Source organism: Phascolarctos cinereus, unplaced genomic scaffold (assembly GCF_003287225.1).
Source record: "Phascolarctos cinereus isolate Bilbo 61053 unplaced genomic scaffold, phaCin_HiC Scaffold_5;HRSCAF=322, whole genome shotgun sequence".
NCBI classification, from domain to species: domain Eukaryota; kingdom Metazoa; phylum Chordata; class Mammalia; order Diprotodontia; family Phascolarctidae; genus Phascolarctos; species Phascolarctos cinereus.
Genome location: NW_027555958.1, coordinates 448,432,270 through 448,448,925, shown reverse-complemented (window position 1 = coordinate 448,448,925; position 16,656 = coordinate 448,432,270). Strand labels below are relative to the sequence as shown.

The 16,656-nt window shown below is 41.0% G+C and overlaps 1 protein-coding gene across 1 annotated transcript in view; it reads right to left on the bottom strand.

Moving 5' to 3' along the window:
* LOC110209310 (cytochrome P450 4A6-like) overlaps positions 1-12,798 on the bottom strand; it is a 37,558-nt gene extending 24,760 nt beyond the window's left edge. The window contains 1 exon segment of the mRNA XM_020987669.2: positions 12,607-12,798. Coding sequence (XP_020843328.1) covers positions 12,607-12,798 — 192 coding nt within the window.
* Positions 12,799-16,656: the final 3,858 nt, after the last annotated feature.

The window sequence follows — 16,656 nt, the reverse complement described above, 5'->3', positions numbered from 1 at the left end:
ATATGGAAGAAAATAGGCTGAGGAAAAAAGACGTCTGTGAAAAAGTGTGAAGGTCAGCTCCTCCCTCACCCACCATCCCCTCCTCTCTACTGCCATGGCCACCACCCTAAGACTCCCTCTTACTAGCACTGGTCTGATGATCACATGCCTGCCTCTCTTCTCAACCCAGCCAGCACCAGCTGCCATTTTCCATACACAGAGAGATGGTCATATCATATTGTCCTGGGACATAGGCAAATAAATGTCAGAACCACAGAATCTCAAAGCTGGAAGATTCCTCCGAGGGACAATCCCCAGACCCAGGCGGGATTTCTCTCAGTGACACCCTAGATGAGCCGTTATCCCGCTTATACTTGAAGAAGGAGGGACATAGAGGAAAGAGTGCTTTGCTCAAAACTCATAAGCTCTCTAGTCTATAAAGATAGAAATTAGCTTGACGCTCAGGACCCTCCACATCAGAAGCCAATCTTACTGTCCTTTCTCATCACCTTTGCTCACACCATTCCCTAAGACTGGAATGCATCCCACATTCAACTTGCTCTATTTCTAGCTATATTTAAAGTCTAATTTACTTCATATGCATAAAGGCATTGTTTTTGCCTTCTCAGTGGGTAGGAGAGAAGGTAGAGGGAGGGGGAAAATTTGGAACTGAAAATTTAAATTTAAAAAAAGTCTAATATAATTCAACAACATTAATTATGAGCCTACTGTGTAGAGAGCCCTGTGACCCTCGCCGGGGGAGATAGAAAGTTTAGGTGAAACTTGGAACCTTCATTCTTGGAATTCATAGAATAGCATGAAGGGAAGGTCTGTGCTTCCTGTTGAAGTTCAAAGATCAAAGACCATCCAGAAATTTACACAAGGGGAGAGTTCTGGGACCAAAAGCAAATGTGCTCAGGCTGGTGCCAAGAGGAGGGGGCAGTGCCCAGGGATCTGACTCTGTGCAATGGGGACTGAGGCCCCAGGCCAGATCAATCAATTGGAGAAGACAAGAAGGCACAGGGGTTCCGAGAGCAAAGAAGAGCTGAAGCTGACCTTCAACAGAGTCCTGCCAGAGCCTCCCAGGTGCTGGGCCATAGGAGCAGGGTTAGAGACAGATGGGGTGGGGGTGGAGGAAACAGGTACCAGACCTGATGAAGAACCAAGCTGACTCGGGATGAGGGGGAGTCTGGCCAGAGGTAGGCAGTGCCCACACCTCCTCATGATCCTTCTCCCTCTGATCAATAAAAACTTCCTCCCATAAACTTCGAACAGACCTTCTGTTGAGGGCCGATCTTAAGAGTCTGATAAGGGTTTAAGATCCAAGGCAGAGTTTGACCTCTGCTCAGGCTTTCACCCCAAAGGGCTCAAAGGATTAAGTGGTACGGCTCCCCAAATTCCTTCCTGATAAAGAGGTCACTGAGATATCCCTTCTCTCTCTTTGAACCTTAGGTTTACATATTTACTCCTCTATGCAGGTGGCGCCTAGGCGCCTGGGAAAACCTTGGAATCTACAGCCCAATCTAGGAACCCTGATAGGAGGAAATTCATGATTGTTACATCCTCAGCAGATGTTCTGGGGAATATCTCATGGGGAGGATTCTTTGAAGTTAGGCTAGATTTTCCCTATATATTCTGTGCCCTCAGATGAATAAACGGAGTCAGTAATTCTACTCCGCCTGGCCCATGTCATAAGTTATTTCACGCCTCTCCATTCGGTATACAATCTGGTTGCGGGCAACAACCTTCCTTTGTTTATGCCTCTCATCTAGGTGGCACAGTGAATAGAGATCTGGGCTTGGGGTTTGAATCCTACCTCAGACACTTACCATCTGTGTGACCCTGGGCAAGTCACTTAAACCTCTCTCAGACTCACTTCCCTCCTCCATAAAATGGAGGTGATAATAATAGGACCTACATTCCAAGACTGCTGTGAAGATTGAATTAAATATTTATCAAGCACTTAGTATAGTACCTGGTACATAACAGATGCTATATAAATGCTAGCTATTGTTATTATTAATATATATAAAGTGCTATATAAATGCTAGCTACCGTAACTTGTCATGCATTATTTTAAACTAATTACCTGTATTTGTGTTTTATCCCTCTCCTAGACCTGTGTACATGAGGGCAGACACTACAGTCTCTGAGATTTTGTGTCCCCTGTCACTGAGTACAGGGCTCTGAACACAGCAGGTGCTTAATAAATGCTTGCATTCCCTGCCACTAGCAGTTCATAAAATTTACAACTAAAAGGGTCTTTACACCTAGTCTAACCCTCTTATTTTACAGTAGAGGAACTTGATGCTAGAGAAGAGAAAGGACCTGTCCAAGGCCACCTTTGTAGCAAGTGGCTGAAGCAAAATGTCATCCACTGGCCTCTGACCCCAAACACAGCACTCTTTCCTCTATGTCCCTCCTTCTTCAAGTATAAGCGGGATAACAGCTCATCTAGGGTGTCACTGAGAGAAATCCCACCTGGGTCTGGGGATTGGACTAGTGTCCCTCGGAGGAACCTTCCAGCTCTGAGATTCTGTGGTTCTGACATTTATTTGCCTATGTCCCAGGACAAACAATAGCCACCAATGAGTTCCCTCCAGTCTGCTGCTCCTCTAAGAATTTGATCAGGAGGAACTATTTCCAAAGCCCTTTCAGTCAAAAAAAAATGCTATTCTTTCTTTAGAAAGAGGATGACCCCAACTTCAGAATCACAGACCCTTGGAGTTGGTAGGGGAGACCTCAGAGGTCACCTCATCCAACCCAGAGTCCTATCTACAATAAACCCAACAAATAATAGTCAATAGTCAACAAGCATTATTAATCACCTACTACAAACCAGTGCTTAATAAGCATTTGTTAATTGATGGAATGATTGATTCAGTTGTAGGCAACATCTATGAAGAATTTGAGAAGACCCTCCAAATAAAATCAGCATAAACTCTGATATTTGGTGGCTCCAATGCTAAGGAGAGGAAAGGTAAGAATTGGGGAGAAATATATGGGAAGGTATGATTCAGGAGAAATAAATGAGTTCAAAGACTTGTAGCTCATACAAAAGCCATACACCTGTAAATGATATACTTTCTTTAAAAAAAAAAAGGGGGCAGCTAGATGGCACAGTGGATAGAGCACCGGCCCTGAATTCAGGAGTACCTGAGTTCAAATCCAGCCTCAGACACATAACACTTACTAGCTGTGTGACCCTGGGCAAGTCACTTAACCCCATTGCCTCGCCAAAAAAAAGGAAAACAAAAACAAAAAAAAGTATTGCTAGGCACCAGACATGGTGACCACAAAGAATGAAACTGACTACATTTTGACAGACAAGGAAGAAAGACTTATTATGGACATGGGTGTTAGGCCTGAGTCAGAGTTCTGTGCACGAGCAGACCATTAGATTGCTCAGAGCTAATTCCAAATTTGATAATAATAAAAAAGAGAAAGAATAATAATGAGAGGAAATATAATATGCAATTAAAAAGATTTAACCCTGAATTCTTTAAACAAGCTATTTGAAAATCAAAAATAGGAAATGGGTATCAGAAATGACATTGAGATAGCCTCGAATAGGCAGCTACAGTGGTGCAGTAGATAGAGCTCTGGGTCTGGTGTCAGGAAGACCCAACATCGAATCCAGCTTCAGACATTACTTAGCTGTGTGGCCTAGAGTAAGTCACTTCACTTCTGTCTGCCTTAGTTTCCTCAACTATAAAATGTGCATAATAACAGCACTCACCTTGTAGAGTTATTGTGATGATGAAATGAGACAACATTTATAAAGCACTTAAGATGATGCTTGGTACTTAAGAGGTGCTTAATAAATGCTCGTTCCTTTCTCCATCTCCCTTCCCCTTTCCCCTATAATACTGTTATCTAGTAATTTAATCAAAGTGAATCAGTTGTTCCAACAATGGAACCAAAATAACCCAAAACCACTCTCTTCAATAAACATCTGACTTGCTAGATGGACAGAAGTGGGTGCCAAAGGTAATATCTGGATTGCATTAAAAGAAAACTGTTATCTCTATGCCACTAGCAGTTCTTGACCAATTAGACGAAATCTGCTATCTATATATCATTAGTTATTCTTGCAAGTGGACTAAATCAATCAGAATTTCCTAGTAACAAAATGGGAAGAAAGATTGCTAGCCTCTTGTTCCCCATTTCCAACCAATTATTTTGTCTTCCACACCTATAATGCTACCAACTATAACCAATCATATTGTTTTCCCCATTTATGATGCTGCCATCTGTTTTTTTAATACTCTTCCTTCTGTCTATAACAATGATCCATTATCCCTCGTTTGGGGTCTTAGCTTGCTAGGGAGGTTGAGTCACTATTTATTGGCAAATTCATTCTTTGTTAATAAATTGCTAGTAATAAGAGCATTGTGCCTCAGTTTACCTTAATTTCAATCATGACATACTCAACTGGTAATAAAAATCTATCTTCACCAACAGGTAAGCAGAAAGGGAAGAGGATGAGAGAAAAGAGAGGTGATGAAAGGGAGGACAGACAAAAGAAGGCAGTGGTCAGAAGCAAAACAGATTAGAGGATGGACAGGATAAAAAGAGAGAAGGAAGAATAGGGAAAAAGTAGGTTGGAGGGAAATGTGCAGTTAATAATCATAACTCTGAATGTGAATGGGATGATCTCATCCATAAAACAGAAGTGGATAACAGAATGGATCAGAAACTAACAATATGTTGTTTACATGAAACACACTTGAAACAGAGAAACACATACAGACAGAATAAGGGAGTGGAGCAGAATCTATTATGCTTCAGCTGAAGTGAAAAGGGCAGGGGTAGCAATCATGATCTCAGACAAAGCAAAGCAAAAATGGACCTAATTAAAAGGGATAAACAAGGAAACTATATCTTGCTAAAAGGAACCATAGACAATGAAGCAATATAATACTAAACATGTACCAAATGACATAGTACCCAAATTCTTAAAGGAAAAGTTAAATGAATTACAAAAGGAAATAGTAAAACTATACTAGTTGGGGATCTCAACTTTCACCTCTAAGAGCTAGATAAATCTAACCAAAAATAAATAAGAAAGAAGTAAAGGAGATGAATAGAATCTTTAAAAAGTTAGATGTGATACGCCTCTGAAGAAAACTATCAGTTGTATATGGCATCTTTACAAAAATTGACCATATATTAGGGCATAAAAAGCTCATAACCAAAAGCAGAAAAGTAGAAATATTAAATGTACCCTTTTCTGATCATAATGAAATAAAAATTACATTTAATAAAGGGCCATAAAAGCATAGATTAAAAGCTAATTGAAAACTAAATAATCTAATCCAAAAGAATGAGTGGCTCAAAGAACAAATCATAGAAACAATCAATAATTTCATTCAAGAGAATGATAATAATGAGATAACATTCCAAAATTTTTAGGATGCAGCCAAAATAGTAATTAGGGAAAATTTTATATTTCTAAATGTATATATCAGTAAAAGAGAGAAAGAGCAGATCAGTGAAATGGACATGCAACTTAAAAAAACTAGAAAAAGAACAAATTAAAAATCCCCAATTAAATGCCAAAATGTGAATCCTGAAAATCAAAGGAGAGATTAATAGAAATGAAAGTTTAAAAAAATTGAAATAATAAATAAACATAGAATCTGGTCTTATAAAAAAACAATAAAATCAATAATCCATTTGGTTAATTTGATTTAAAAAAGAAAGAAGAAACCCAAATTACTAACATAAAAAATGAAAAGGATAAATGTATCACAAATTAAGATGAAATTACAGTAACTATTTGGAGTTATTTTGCCCACTTATATGTCAGTAAAATTGGCCATATAAGTGAAATCAATAAATATCTATAAAAAATATAAATTGCCCAGATTAACAGAAGAAATAGAATACTTAAATAACCCTATTTTATTTTTTTAATTACTTTAGTTTCATTTATTAACCATCACTTCCATAAGCTTTTGAGTTTTAAATTTTTTCTCCCCCTCACTCCCCATCTTCCTTCCCAAGATGGTGCCCAATCTGATACAGGCTATACATATACATTCCTACTAAATATATTTTTACATTAGTGATGTTGTAAGTAAGAATTAGAACCAAGAGGAGGAACCACCAGAAAGAGGAAACAAAATACAACAGAAGAAAAAATAATAGCGAATAGTATGCTTCAATCTGCACTCAAACTCCATAGTTCTTTCTCTAAGTGTGGATAGCATTTTCCATCATGGGGCCTTTGGAGATGTCTTAGATCCTTGTATTGCTGAGAAGGGTAAGTCTATCACTATTAGTCATTGCACAACATGGCTGTTACTGTGTACAATGTTCTTCTGGTTCTGCTCATTTCACTCAGCATGAGACCATACAAGTCTTTCCAGGTTTTTCTGAAGTCAGCCTGTTCATCATTTCTTATAGCACAATAGTATTCCATTATATTCATATACCACAACTTGTTCAGCCATTCCCCAACTGATGGGCATCCTCTCAATTTCCAATTCTTTGCCACCACAAAAAGAGGTGCTATAAATTTTTTTGTACACATGGGTCCTTTTCCCATTTGTATGATCTCTTTGGGATACAGCCCTAGAAGGGCTATTGCTGGGTCAAAGGGTATGCACATTTTTATAGCCCTTTGGGCATAGTTCCAAATTGCTCTCCAAAATGGTACAACTCTATTTTAGAAAAAAAATTGAGGGGCAGCTAGGTGGCGCAGTGGATAGAGTACCGGCGGTGAAGTCAGGAGGACCTGAGTTCAAATCTGGCCTCAGACCAAACACTTGACACTTACTAGCTGTGTGAACCCGGGCAAGTCACTTAACCTCAATTGCCTAAAAAAAAAAAAAAATTGAGCAAGTCATAAATGAGTTCCCTAAGAAAAAGTCCCCAGGATCAGATGGATTCACAAGTTAATTCTACCAAACATTTAAGGAACAATTAATTACAATACTATATAAACTACTTGGGAAAACTGGCAAAGAAGGAGTCCTACCAAATTCCTTTTATGACACAAATACGGTTTTGATACCTAGACCAGGGAGAACAAAAACAGAGAAAGAAAATTATAGACCAATTTCCTTGACGAATATCAATGCAAACATTGTAAATAGAATACTAACTAGGAGATTACATCAACATGCCACAAAGGTCACACACTATGAACTAGGGATGAAGGGCTGGTTCAATATTAAGAAAAAAAACTATCAGCATGATTGACCATACAGATGACAAAAACAACAAAAATAAAATGATTGTACCAATAGATGCAGAAAAGGCCTTTGACAGATTACCAAAATCATTCCTATTAAAAACACTAGAGAGTATAGGAATAAACAGAGCCTTCCTTAAAATGATAAGCCGTATCTATCCAAAAGCAAGCATTGTCTATCATAGTGATCAACTTGAAGCCTTTCCAATAAGATCAGAAGTGAAGCAAGGATGCCCATTATCACTGCTGTTATTCAATATTGTGCTGGAAACGTTAGCTTTAGCAATAAGAGAAGAAAAAGAAAACCGAAGAAATAAAAATAGGCAACAAGGAAACAAAACTATCATTCTTTGTAGATGATATGATGATATACTCAGAGAAGCCTAGAAACCAACTAAAAAACTAGTTGAAACAATTAACAACTTCAGCAAAGTTCTAGGATATAAAATAAACCCCCACAAATCATCAGCATTTCTATATACTACCAATAAAACCCAATAGGAAAAGAGAAACAGAAATTCCATTTAAGATGACTATAGACAATATAAAATACTTGGGAGTTTACCTGTCAAGACAAACCCAGGAATTATATGAATGCAATTACAAAACACTTTTAACACAAATAAAGACAGACCTAACCAATTAGAGAAATGTTAATTGTTCATGGGTAGGCCAAGCTAATATAATAAAAATGATAACTCTACCTGTTAGTTTACTTATTCAGTGCCATACCAATCAAACCACCAAGGAATCATTTCATAGCCCTAGAAAAAAAATGGTAATAAAATTCATTTGGGGGGCAGCTAGGTGGCGCAGTAGATAGACAGCCAGCCCCGGAGTCAGGAGGACCTAAGTTGAAATCCGGCCTCAGACACATAACGCTTCCTAGCTGTGTGACTCTGGGCAAGTCACTCAACCCCAATCGCCTCACAAAAAAAAAAATCATCTGAAAGAACAAAAGGTTAAGAATATCAATGGAATCAATGAAAAAAAAATATTAAGAAAGATGTCCTAGTAGTTCCATATTTCAAACTATATTATAAAGCAGTAATCATCAAAACAATCTGGTACAGGCTAAGAATTAGAGTGGTGGATCAGTAGAATGGATTAAGTATACAATACACAGTAATAAATGGCCATCATACTCTAGTGTATGATAAACCCAAAGATCCAAACTTTTGGTATTTTATCAACATTTGATAAAAATTTCTGGGAAAAGTGAATATCAGTTTGGCAGGAACTAAACATAAACCAACACCTTACCCATACACCAAGATAAAAATAGATAAATGATTCAGACATAAAGGGTGATATAATCAGTAAATTAGAGGAATCTGGAAAAACGTACCTGTCAGATCTATGGATAAGTGAAGAGTTTATGACCAAATAAGAGACAGAGGAGATTACAGGAAGTAAAATAAATAATTTTAACTACATGGAATTAAAAAGCTTTCATAGAAACAAAACTAATACAGCTAAAATTAGAAGGAAAAGAGGGATGTGGTGGGGGGGAGGAAATTTTGCAATAAGTTTCTCTGATAAAAATCTTATTTATCAAATATGTAGGGAACTGAACCAAATTTACTTTAAAAAAAATGAGCCATTACCCAGGTGATAAATGGTCAAAGAATATGAACAGGAAGTTTTCAGAAGAGGAAGATCAAAGCCGTACATGAAAAAAAAAATGCTCTAAATCACTACTGATTAGAAAACTGCAAATTAAAACAACTCTGAAATACCCCCTCACACCTATCAGATGAGCTAACATGACAGAAAAGGAAAATTACAAATGCTGGAGGGGATATGGAAAAAATGGGACACTAATGCATTGTTAGTGGAGTTGTGAACTAGTCCAATCATTCTGAACAATTTACAACTAAACCCAAAGGACTACAAAATCATGCATGTCCTTTGATCCAGAAATACCACTATACATCTGTATCCCAAAGAGATCAAAGAAAAGGGAAAATGACCTATATGTACAGACATGTTTATAGTAGCTTTTTTTGGGACGACAAAGAACTAGACATTGGAAAGGAGGCCCATCAATTGGGAAATGGCTGAAGAAGCTGTAGTATATGATTGTGATAGGATACTGTTGTGCTATTAAAAAATGATGAGCAGGATGGTTTCAGAAAAACCTGGGGAAACATATGAAATGATGCAAAGTGAAGTGAGCAGAACCAGGAGAGCAATAACAGCAACACTGTAAAGATGATCAACTGTGAAAGAGTTAGCTACTCTGATTGAGACGATGATGTAAAACAGCTCCAGAGGACCCATGATGAAAGATGCTATCCAGCTCTAGAAAGAGAACTGATGAACTCTGAATGCAGATTGAAGGAGACTTTTTTTTTTACTTTCTGTATTTTTACTATTTTATTTTGTTTCTGTTTTCTTTTGCAACATGGATAATATGGAAATATTTTGCATGACCTCACACATAAAATCAAAATCAGCATTTGCCTTCTCAAGGAGTAGGGAGAGATGGGAGGGAGGGAAATAATTTGGAACTTAAAAGTTTGAAAGATGATTGCTAAAAAATGTAATTGGGAAATATTTAACAAAACGATTAAAATTCATTTTAAAAAAGAAAATGACAACAATAAACAGTTTCCATTTCTTTGGTACTCTGAGACTTGAAAAGAATTTTTCCTCAGGTAATATAAATGTTATTATCCCTATGTTACAGATGAGAAAACTGAGGCTCAAAAAGTGTAAGTGATTTTGGCTAAAGTTAACATCTCCTAGGTTTCAAAGACAGGCCTCTTAAAACAATTTGAAAGACTTCAGGACACTCATCAATGTGATGACAAACCACTGAATCTAGAAGATTGAAGATGAGGTATAACTCTCCCCTACTGTCAGAGAGGTGAAATGCACGAATGCATACATTTTTGGGCATGGCCTATGTAGGAATTTGTTTTGCTAGGCTAGGCATGCTTATGATGAGGGTTTTTATTCTGAGGCTTTGCTTTTGTTTTCTAGCAAGGGTAGAACAGAAAGAGAGAGAGAGGGAGAGAGAGAGAGAGAGAGAGAGAGAGAGAGAGAGAGAGAGAGAGAGAGAGAGAGAGAGAGAGAGAGAGAGAGAGAGAGAGAGAGAGAGAATCTTTAAAAAACAAACAAACAAATTCAGGTCTCTTGATCCGGGCTCCACCACTTGTTAGCTATATGACCTTGGGCTGGTCTTCCAGCTTCCTCTCTATGGAGCTCAGTTTCCTCATCTTTGACATAATGATGACATAAATGATTTCTAAGGTCACTTATAGCTCCAAATCCTATAATGTTGTGTGATTAGGAACCTAAGAGAGTCACAAGCTCAGCCCAACGGGAGTTTAGAAGACAGAGAGGGGTCACTTCTAGCTGGGAAAATCAGGGAAGGCTTCCTGGAGCATTTAGGGTTAGAGCCGGGCCTTGACCTGAGAGCGGAATGTTCACAATGATGATGAGGGTCTAGGGGATAGGGAGCGGTCCATTTTGCAGACAGTAAGCGAGAGAAAGAGGGTGGAATAATCTCACCAGTCAGATTGATTCAGGTTTACACAGGGCTCCCTTCACAGCCACTCTGTGATATCGGTAGTAATGGCAGCTGGCAAATGCTTTCCTCATGGTCTTCACCATACTGCGAGATCCCATCAGCCCTGGTGCTCACACCTCACTCATCCCCTTTCCCCCAGGATCCATCCGAATAAGTTGTAGATGGGAGAGCTGCTCCCCAAACCTCCATTCCAGGACAGCCCAGGACAGCCATTTCTTCATTCCCAAACCAGTTATGCTCCTTTGTACTTTTCCTACCCATCCCTTTTTTAGCTTCCTTTTCTATATTGTCTTCCCCTCATTAGACTGTAGGCTCCTTGAGGGCAGAGACTGACTTTATTTTTGAATCTATCTTCCCAGAACTTAGCACAGTGCCTGGCATACAACAAGCACTTAATAAATGCCTGTTGACCGACCAACTGACTTTGGCCACGTTCTGCCCTTAACCCATAAGCACCCAAACTATAGGTCACAGGGCTAATTCATTTCTGGGGATCAGCTGAGGTCAATAGAATTTGCTGGTGGTTGGGGGTGAAAGGGAGCTTGTAGTATCTTTGACACTGATCCCAGTTTACCTGCGGGTCCAGTCTTTGGCGCCCAGCTACAAGACTTATGTGTTCTGTGCTGCTCAGTGCAGCCCACCCCCGTTCTTGGGAACAGGTCTCAGAAACACAGGTCCCCAAACCAGGGGGTTCAGGAGTATCCTCTAGGTACTAGGCTTGCCCAAGGAGAGTAGACCTGGCCTTGAGCCCCTGTTCCTGCCACTTACCCACTATGTGACCATGAACAAATTACTTTAGCCCCCTCAAACCTCAGTTTCCTCATCTGTTAAACAAAATGAACATGAGCTGCCTCAAAAGGAAGAGAATTCTCCATCACTGAAGGTCTTCGAGTAGAGGGTGGATGACCACTGGTGGATGATGTTGTGAGGACTTGGGTATGGATTATACCAGGTGGAAGAAACTGAGGGAAAATGCACTATTCCTTTGTTCTCAGAGGCTACCTCTGTGTTATCTATAAATCTGATAAGTCTAACACCTGTCTTCATGCAAGGCATCAATTAAATATTTAACTCATTAGAGCTAAGGACAAAGTCCTTTAGCACCCCACTAGAGACCCTCCTGTGAAACCACATCAGTATCCATTAGGTCTAGTCATTCAATCAACTCCAAATTCACCTAATTCTCCTGTTACCCAATCCATATCCTTCCATCTTAACCACAAGGTAGCTTAAGAGACCTGGACCAAGGCTTTGCTGAAATTCAGACCCACTGATCTCATAGTGTTTCTCTGAGTTATGAACTGCAGAATCCCTTTGTTGTCCCATCACCCAGATTTGGCTCCTTTTCCATCCCATATTACTTGGTATTTCCTTATATACATATATACTGGTGCACAGTGCCTGGTTATATAACAGGTCCTTAGTAAATGCTTGTTCCATTGATTGATTGATTGATTTAGACAAGTTACAACTTCCCTGGGCCTTAGTCTCTTCACCTATAAAATGAGGGGCTTAAGTTAGAGAAGATCTGAGGACCCTTCCAGCTATGATGCTAAGTCATTTCACCTTTGACAGCCTCAGTTTCCTCACCTGTCAAAAGAGGGGGCTAAACTTTGAGATCTCTTGCAGTTCCAGATGTATGACCCTCTGATCCTATGGTGCCATTTCTCACCCCTCCCACCTCGGGAAAACACAAATGCTGAATGGATGAATGAAACCACCTTGGAAGGGCCCAGGATTCCAGGATTCCATGGAATTAATGCATTGCTGAGGCCAGGACCGAATACTGGGGTGGATATGGCATCGGTGGCCATACGGACTGGCTGATCCCCCCCATATGGTCCCCGTGCCTCCCCCATCCCCATACTTCCTTCTGGGCTTTGCTTACCTCCAGGAGGTGCCCGTAGAGCCAGTGGGAAGGAGGGCCTGGAAAGCTCTGGAAGATTCTAAGCAGCCTCTGCCTTTGCCAGTACAGCTGGGCCCCCTTCAGCAGCAGCAGGAGCAAGCCCAACAGAAGCAAAGTCTGGAGCAGGCGGGAGAGGTCCCCCAAGAGCCAGGCTGACCCCAACCCAGGGCCCATAGTGCTGAATGGAGCTCCCTCCCAGGAGAGTGCAGAGCTGAGAGATCCAAGAACAGGGTGCAGCTTTGGTCTTTTATATCAAGCCACAAGATCTCACCATGGGTCAGTGATAAATTCTTTGTTTTCTTTCCCCCTAGGGTCAATTCATAGCAAGCCCCCCGCTGGCTCTGCTCTGCACCAAGGCAGAGAAGGCTGAAAGCCTCTTTATCAGTGCCAAACAGAGAGGACCCACCTGCAGGCCTAACCAATGAGAGGCCAAGGATGTGTATGTGGGCCAGGAGCCAGAGCTCAGGGCACAGGGAGAGGAGAGTACATGGAGGGCCTGGAAACCAGCCCCCTGGAGCTATACGGCCCCAGGCTTGGGCCAGCCCTCCTGAACCTGTTTTGCCAGGCCAAGAGTACTGTGAGTCCCTCTCAGGGGAGCAGTTGGAATCATAGGGTAGAGAAAAGAGCCCAGTCTGGAGCCAGGGCACCAGTCTGCTCCATGCTGGAGTGGTCCTGGCCATCTCCTTTCCCTTCTCTGGCCTCAGTTTCCTCAGGTGTAAAATGAAGGAGTTGGACTGAATGAACTTCCAGGGAGACAGGAAGACTCCCAAGAGCCCCAGAGCTGGAAGGAGCCCCTGCATTTAACCCAACCCGAAACCACTCAGAACAGGAAGCTTCTGCTTGGAGACCTCCTATGACAAGGAGCCTCTTACCTCTCAAGGCAGTCTGGGAACAGCTCTGCCTGGAAGGAATTGAGCTAAAATCTGTCTCTGGGGCTCCACCTATCCACTCACCTACCCACTAATGCTCCAGGGTCTTCTAGCCCTCTGGAGCCCAGCCAAAAAGGTCTAATCTCCAAAGCCAGCCATCGAGTCTCAATTCAACATGCATTTATGTAGAGCCTACTCTGGACCAGGCACACTGGTGAGCATTGGGCTTACAAAAAGAAAAAAGCAATGGCTGCCTCCAAGGAGCTTACATACAAGGGGGCATCGGGAGAGGGGAGGGGAGGGAAACTTGTATGGAACTAAAGAAATGCAAAGTGTCCATAAAGTGACCTTACTTCCACAAGAGAAGGACACTACTAATCAGCAGAACCCCAAGTGTTCTCTTTCCCAGGCTGAACAACTCCAGCTTCTTTAACTAGTATTTGCACAGGCCAGCCTTGTCTGGAGTAGTCCTCCTCTGGACACTCATGGATAGGGGGAAAGTTCTGATCTGGCCCAGGGGGTGAATCCTATGACCCAAAGCCTCCAGTCTCTGTGAATGGTAGCAGCTTCCTAGAACTCCACCTCCCTTAAAAGCTGAGGTCCCAGAGACTCTCACCTTCTAACCACTTGTCACAGCCCTTAGTGGCCACCCTGGTAAATCCGCCCGAATTCCATTACCCAGATCCAATGCCTGATTCCCTCTTTCTTTAGCCCTTATGTCTACATGACCCAGTCCACAAGAGGAGGTTCATTGGGACTACATTATAAGAAGCAGAGAATGTATAAATTAGTAGCAGAGGTAAAGGAAATTCTTCTATTTACGTAGATTAAAGAATAGCACCTCCCTTCTGACTCTCCTCCATTGTAGTGGGTGAAATCTGAAATGACGGAGGAAACAAAGGTTTGAGTTTCCAAGTTCAGTTCAAGTTAAGCAGTGTATGCCAATTGCCCAACAAATCGGGTCCAGGCCTCTCAGTTTTGGCACTGGTCCCAGAATACAGGGTAAGAGAGATTTTCATGCATTAAAAACAATCTAATATGGCCAATTAATTAAAAGGAAACAATTAACCAGGATACAAAATTAAGTAATCTGGTTTCTAATTGGATGAATGATTAGGAACTTTTCAAATTAGGAGGGGAAAGTGCCCTGAAATTTAAAAAAAAGAGGTGTCCCACTCCCTTCAAGGGTCTGTACTCAATCCAAGGAGCATAGAAACAATAACTTATTAGCCAATACAGGGCCAGTTTTCAGATAACACATATGGGTTGCTAGAGATGTATAATTGTGAGAAAACTCCTTGTACCAATCTTCGGATCTGACTGGGTTTCTGGTCAGCATAACCTGGGTCCTTAGTTTAAGGGTCTCTCAGCAGCAGGTTGAGGTGGGTCCAGCTTCCCAGCCACATAGGGTTCAGTTCAAACAATGCAATAAAGTTTTCTCACACTTCTCATAATTGAATAAACAGGGCCAATTCTCGTAATTGAATAGTTTTCTCACAAGACAGAAATTGGACTCGATCCCTCATTGAATAGAAAGAGAAGTGAGCTAGCTCCAGAAGTGAGTCACAAGATGGAGTCAGTGGGGTTCACTCCATTCCCAGCATGCCTTGCTCTTCTAATTCCCTCACCAAGCTAAACATCCCCAGTTCTTCCAAATGATCCTCGTAGGTCATAGTCTTCAAGGTCCTTCACTGCCCTGGTTGTCTTCCTTTGGACACTCTCCAGCTGATCAGATAGTCCCACTGCTGTACTACTTGGCAGACCTCATTTGGAAGATTGTGGTCAGTTCTATGAAACCTAGACTATCACCTCACTCTTCCTGGAACTCAATGCACACTCCCAGACGGCATTAGCATGAGGGCTGCCTCATCACAATGCAGACTCACATGGAGTTTGTGGTCTCCTAGACCCCCCCAGATTGGTCTAGGGGCATGCGAGAGCCAGCTTTAACCTACTGGCAAGAACAAATTGTTAAGTCTTCAAGATGAGCATCTACACTTCAGAAACCAGCAAATACTACAAATCTGGACTTGATTTATCATTCTGTCGATTGTCTAGATTTAAGAAAGTGAGGGAGAAAATGTCACTAGTGCAGATTTAACTTAAAAGTAGGCAAAACATTTCAGAGCCAGTTGTTAAACATATGCCAGCATACCACTGTCCGTTTTAGAACATCTGCTATCTAACCATGCTTCTACCATCTTACACTTTGTGATGTTGATTATTTGTACCCAAGTGGAAAACTTTACATTGATTCCTAAAGAATTTTATCTTTTTAGATTCAGCCCAATACACTAACCAGTCAAGATCCTTTGGGATCCTGCCTCTCTCCTTCAGCTCTCTCTTCTGGCTTGGTGTCATCATAAAATCTGATAGGCATGCCATATATGCTTTCATCCAAGTTATTTCAGTTGAAATGCTAAACTGAACAGGGCCAATCATGGATCCCTGGGGTACTCCATTGAAGACTTTCTGCCATGTTGACATGGACCCAGTAATGACTCTTTGAATCCAGCCATTGTCTAATCTATGTCTTTCTATCTTCTCCACAAGTACAACTTAAAATACTTTATCAAATGCTTAGCTAAAATCCAGGTAAACCATATCCCCAGTATCCCCATCATCAATGAGCTTGGGGACTCCATCAAAAAAAAAAATCAGGTGAGCCTGGCTTCACCTATTGCCCTAGATGAAGAAGACACACTGGCTCTTGCTGACTACTGTTTCCCTTTGTAAACAGTGGTTTAGGAAACCCCAGGGTTTTCCCAGAAATCAAAGTCAAGCTAAAGGCTTAGAGTTTGCAGGCTATTCTCTCTGTTTTGGACAATCAGGACCACATTTGGCTTTCTCCAATCTTGTGACACTCTCCCATTTCTCATGTTCTTTCAAACTTCACTGGTAGTATCTCTGCAGTGCCCTATGCCTGTTCTTTCAGGACCCCAGGATATAGTTCACTTGAACTTGAATTTATCAAGGTCAAAGAAGAGTTCTCTTACCATCTCTTTATTTATCTTTAGGTATAAACTCCCATCAAGCATCTTTGTCCTACTATTTCCACTGCAAAGAGTCTTCTCCTTGGCCGAGAAAACAGAAACAAAATAAACATCGAGCAGCTCTCCCTTCTCTCTGTTGTCAGTGATCATTGTCTCATCTCCCCTCCAAA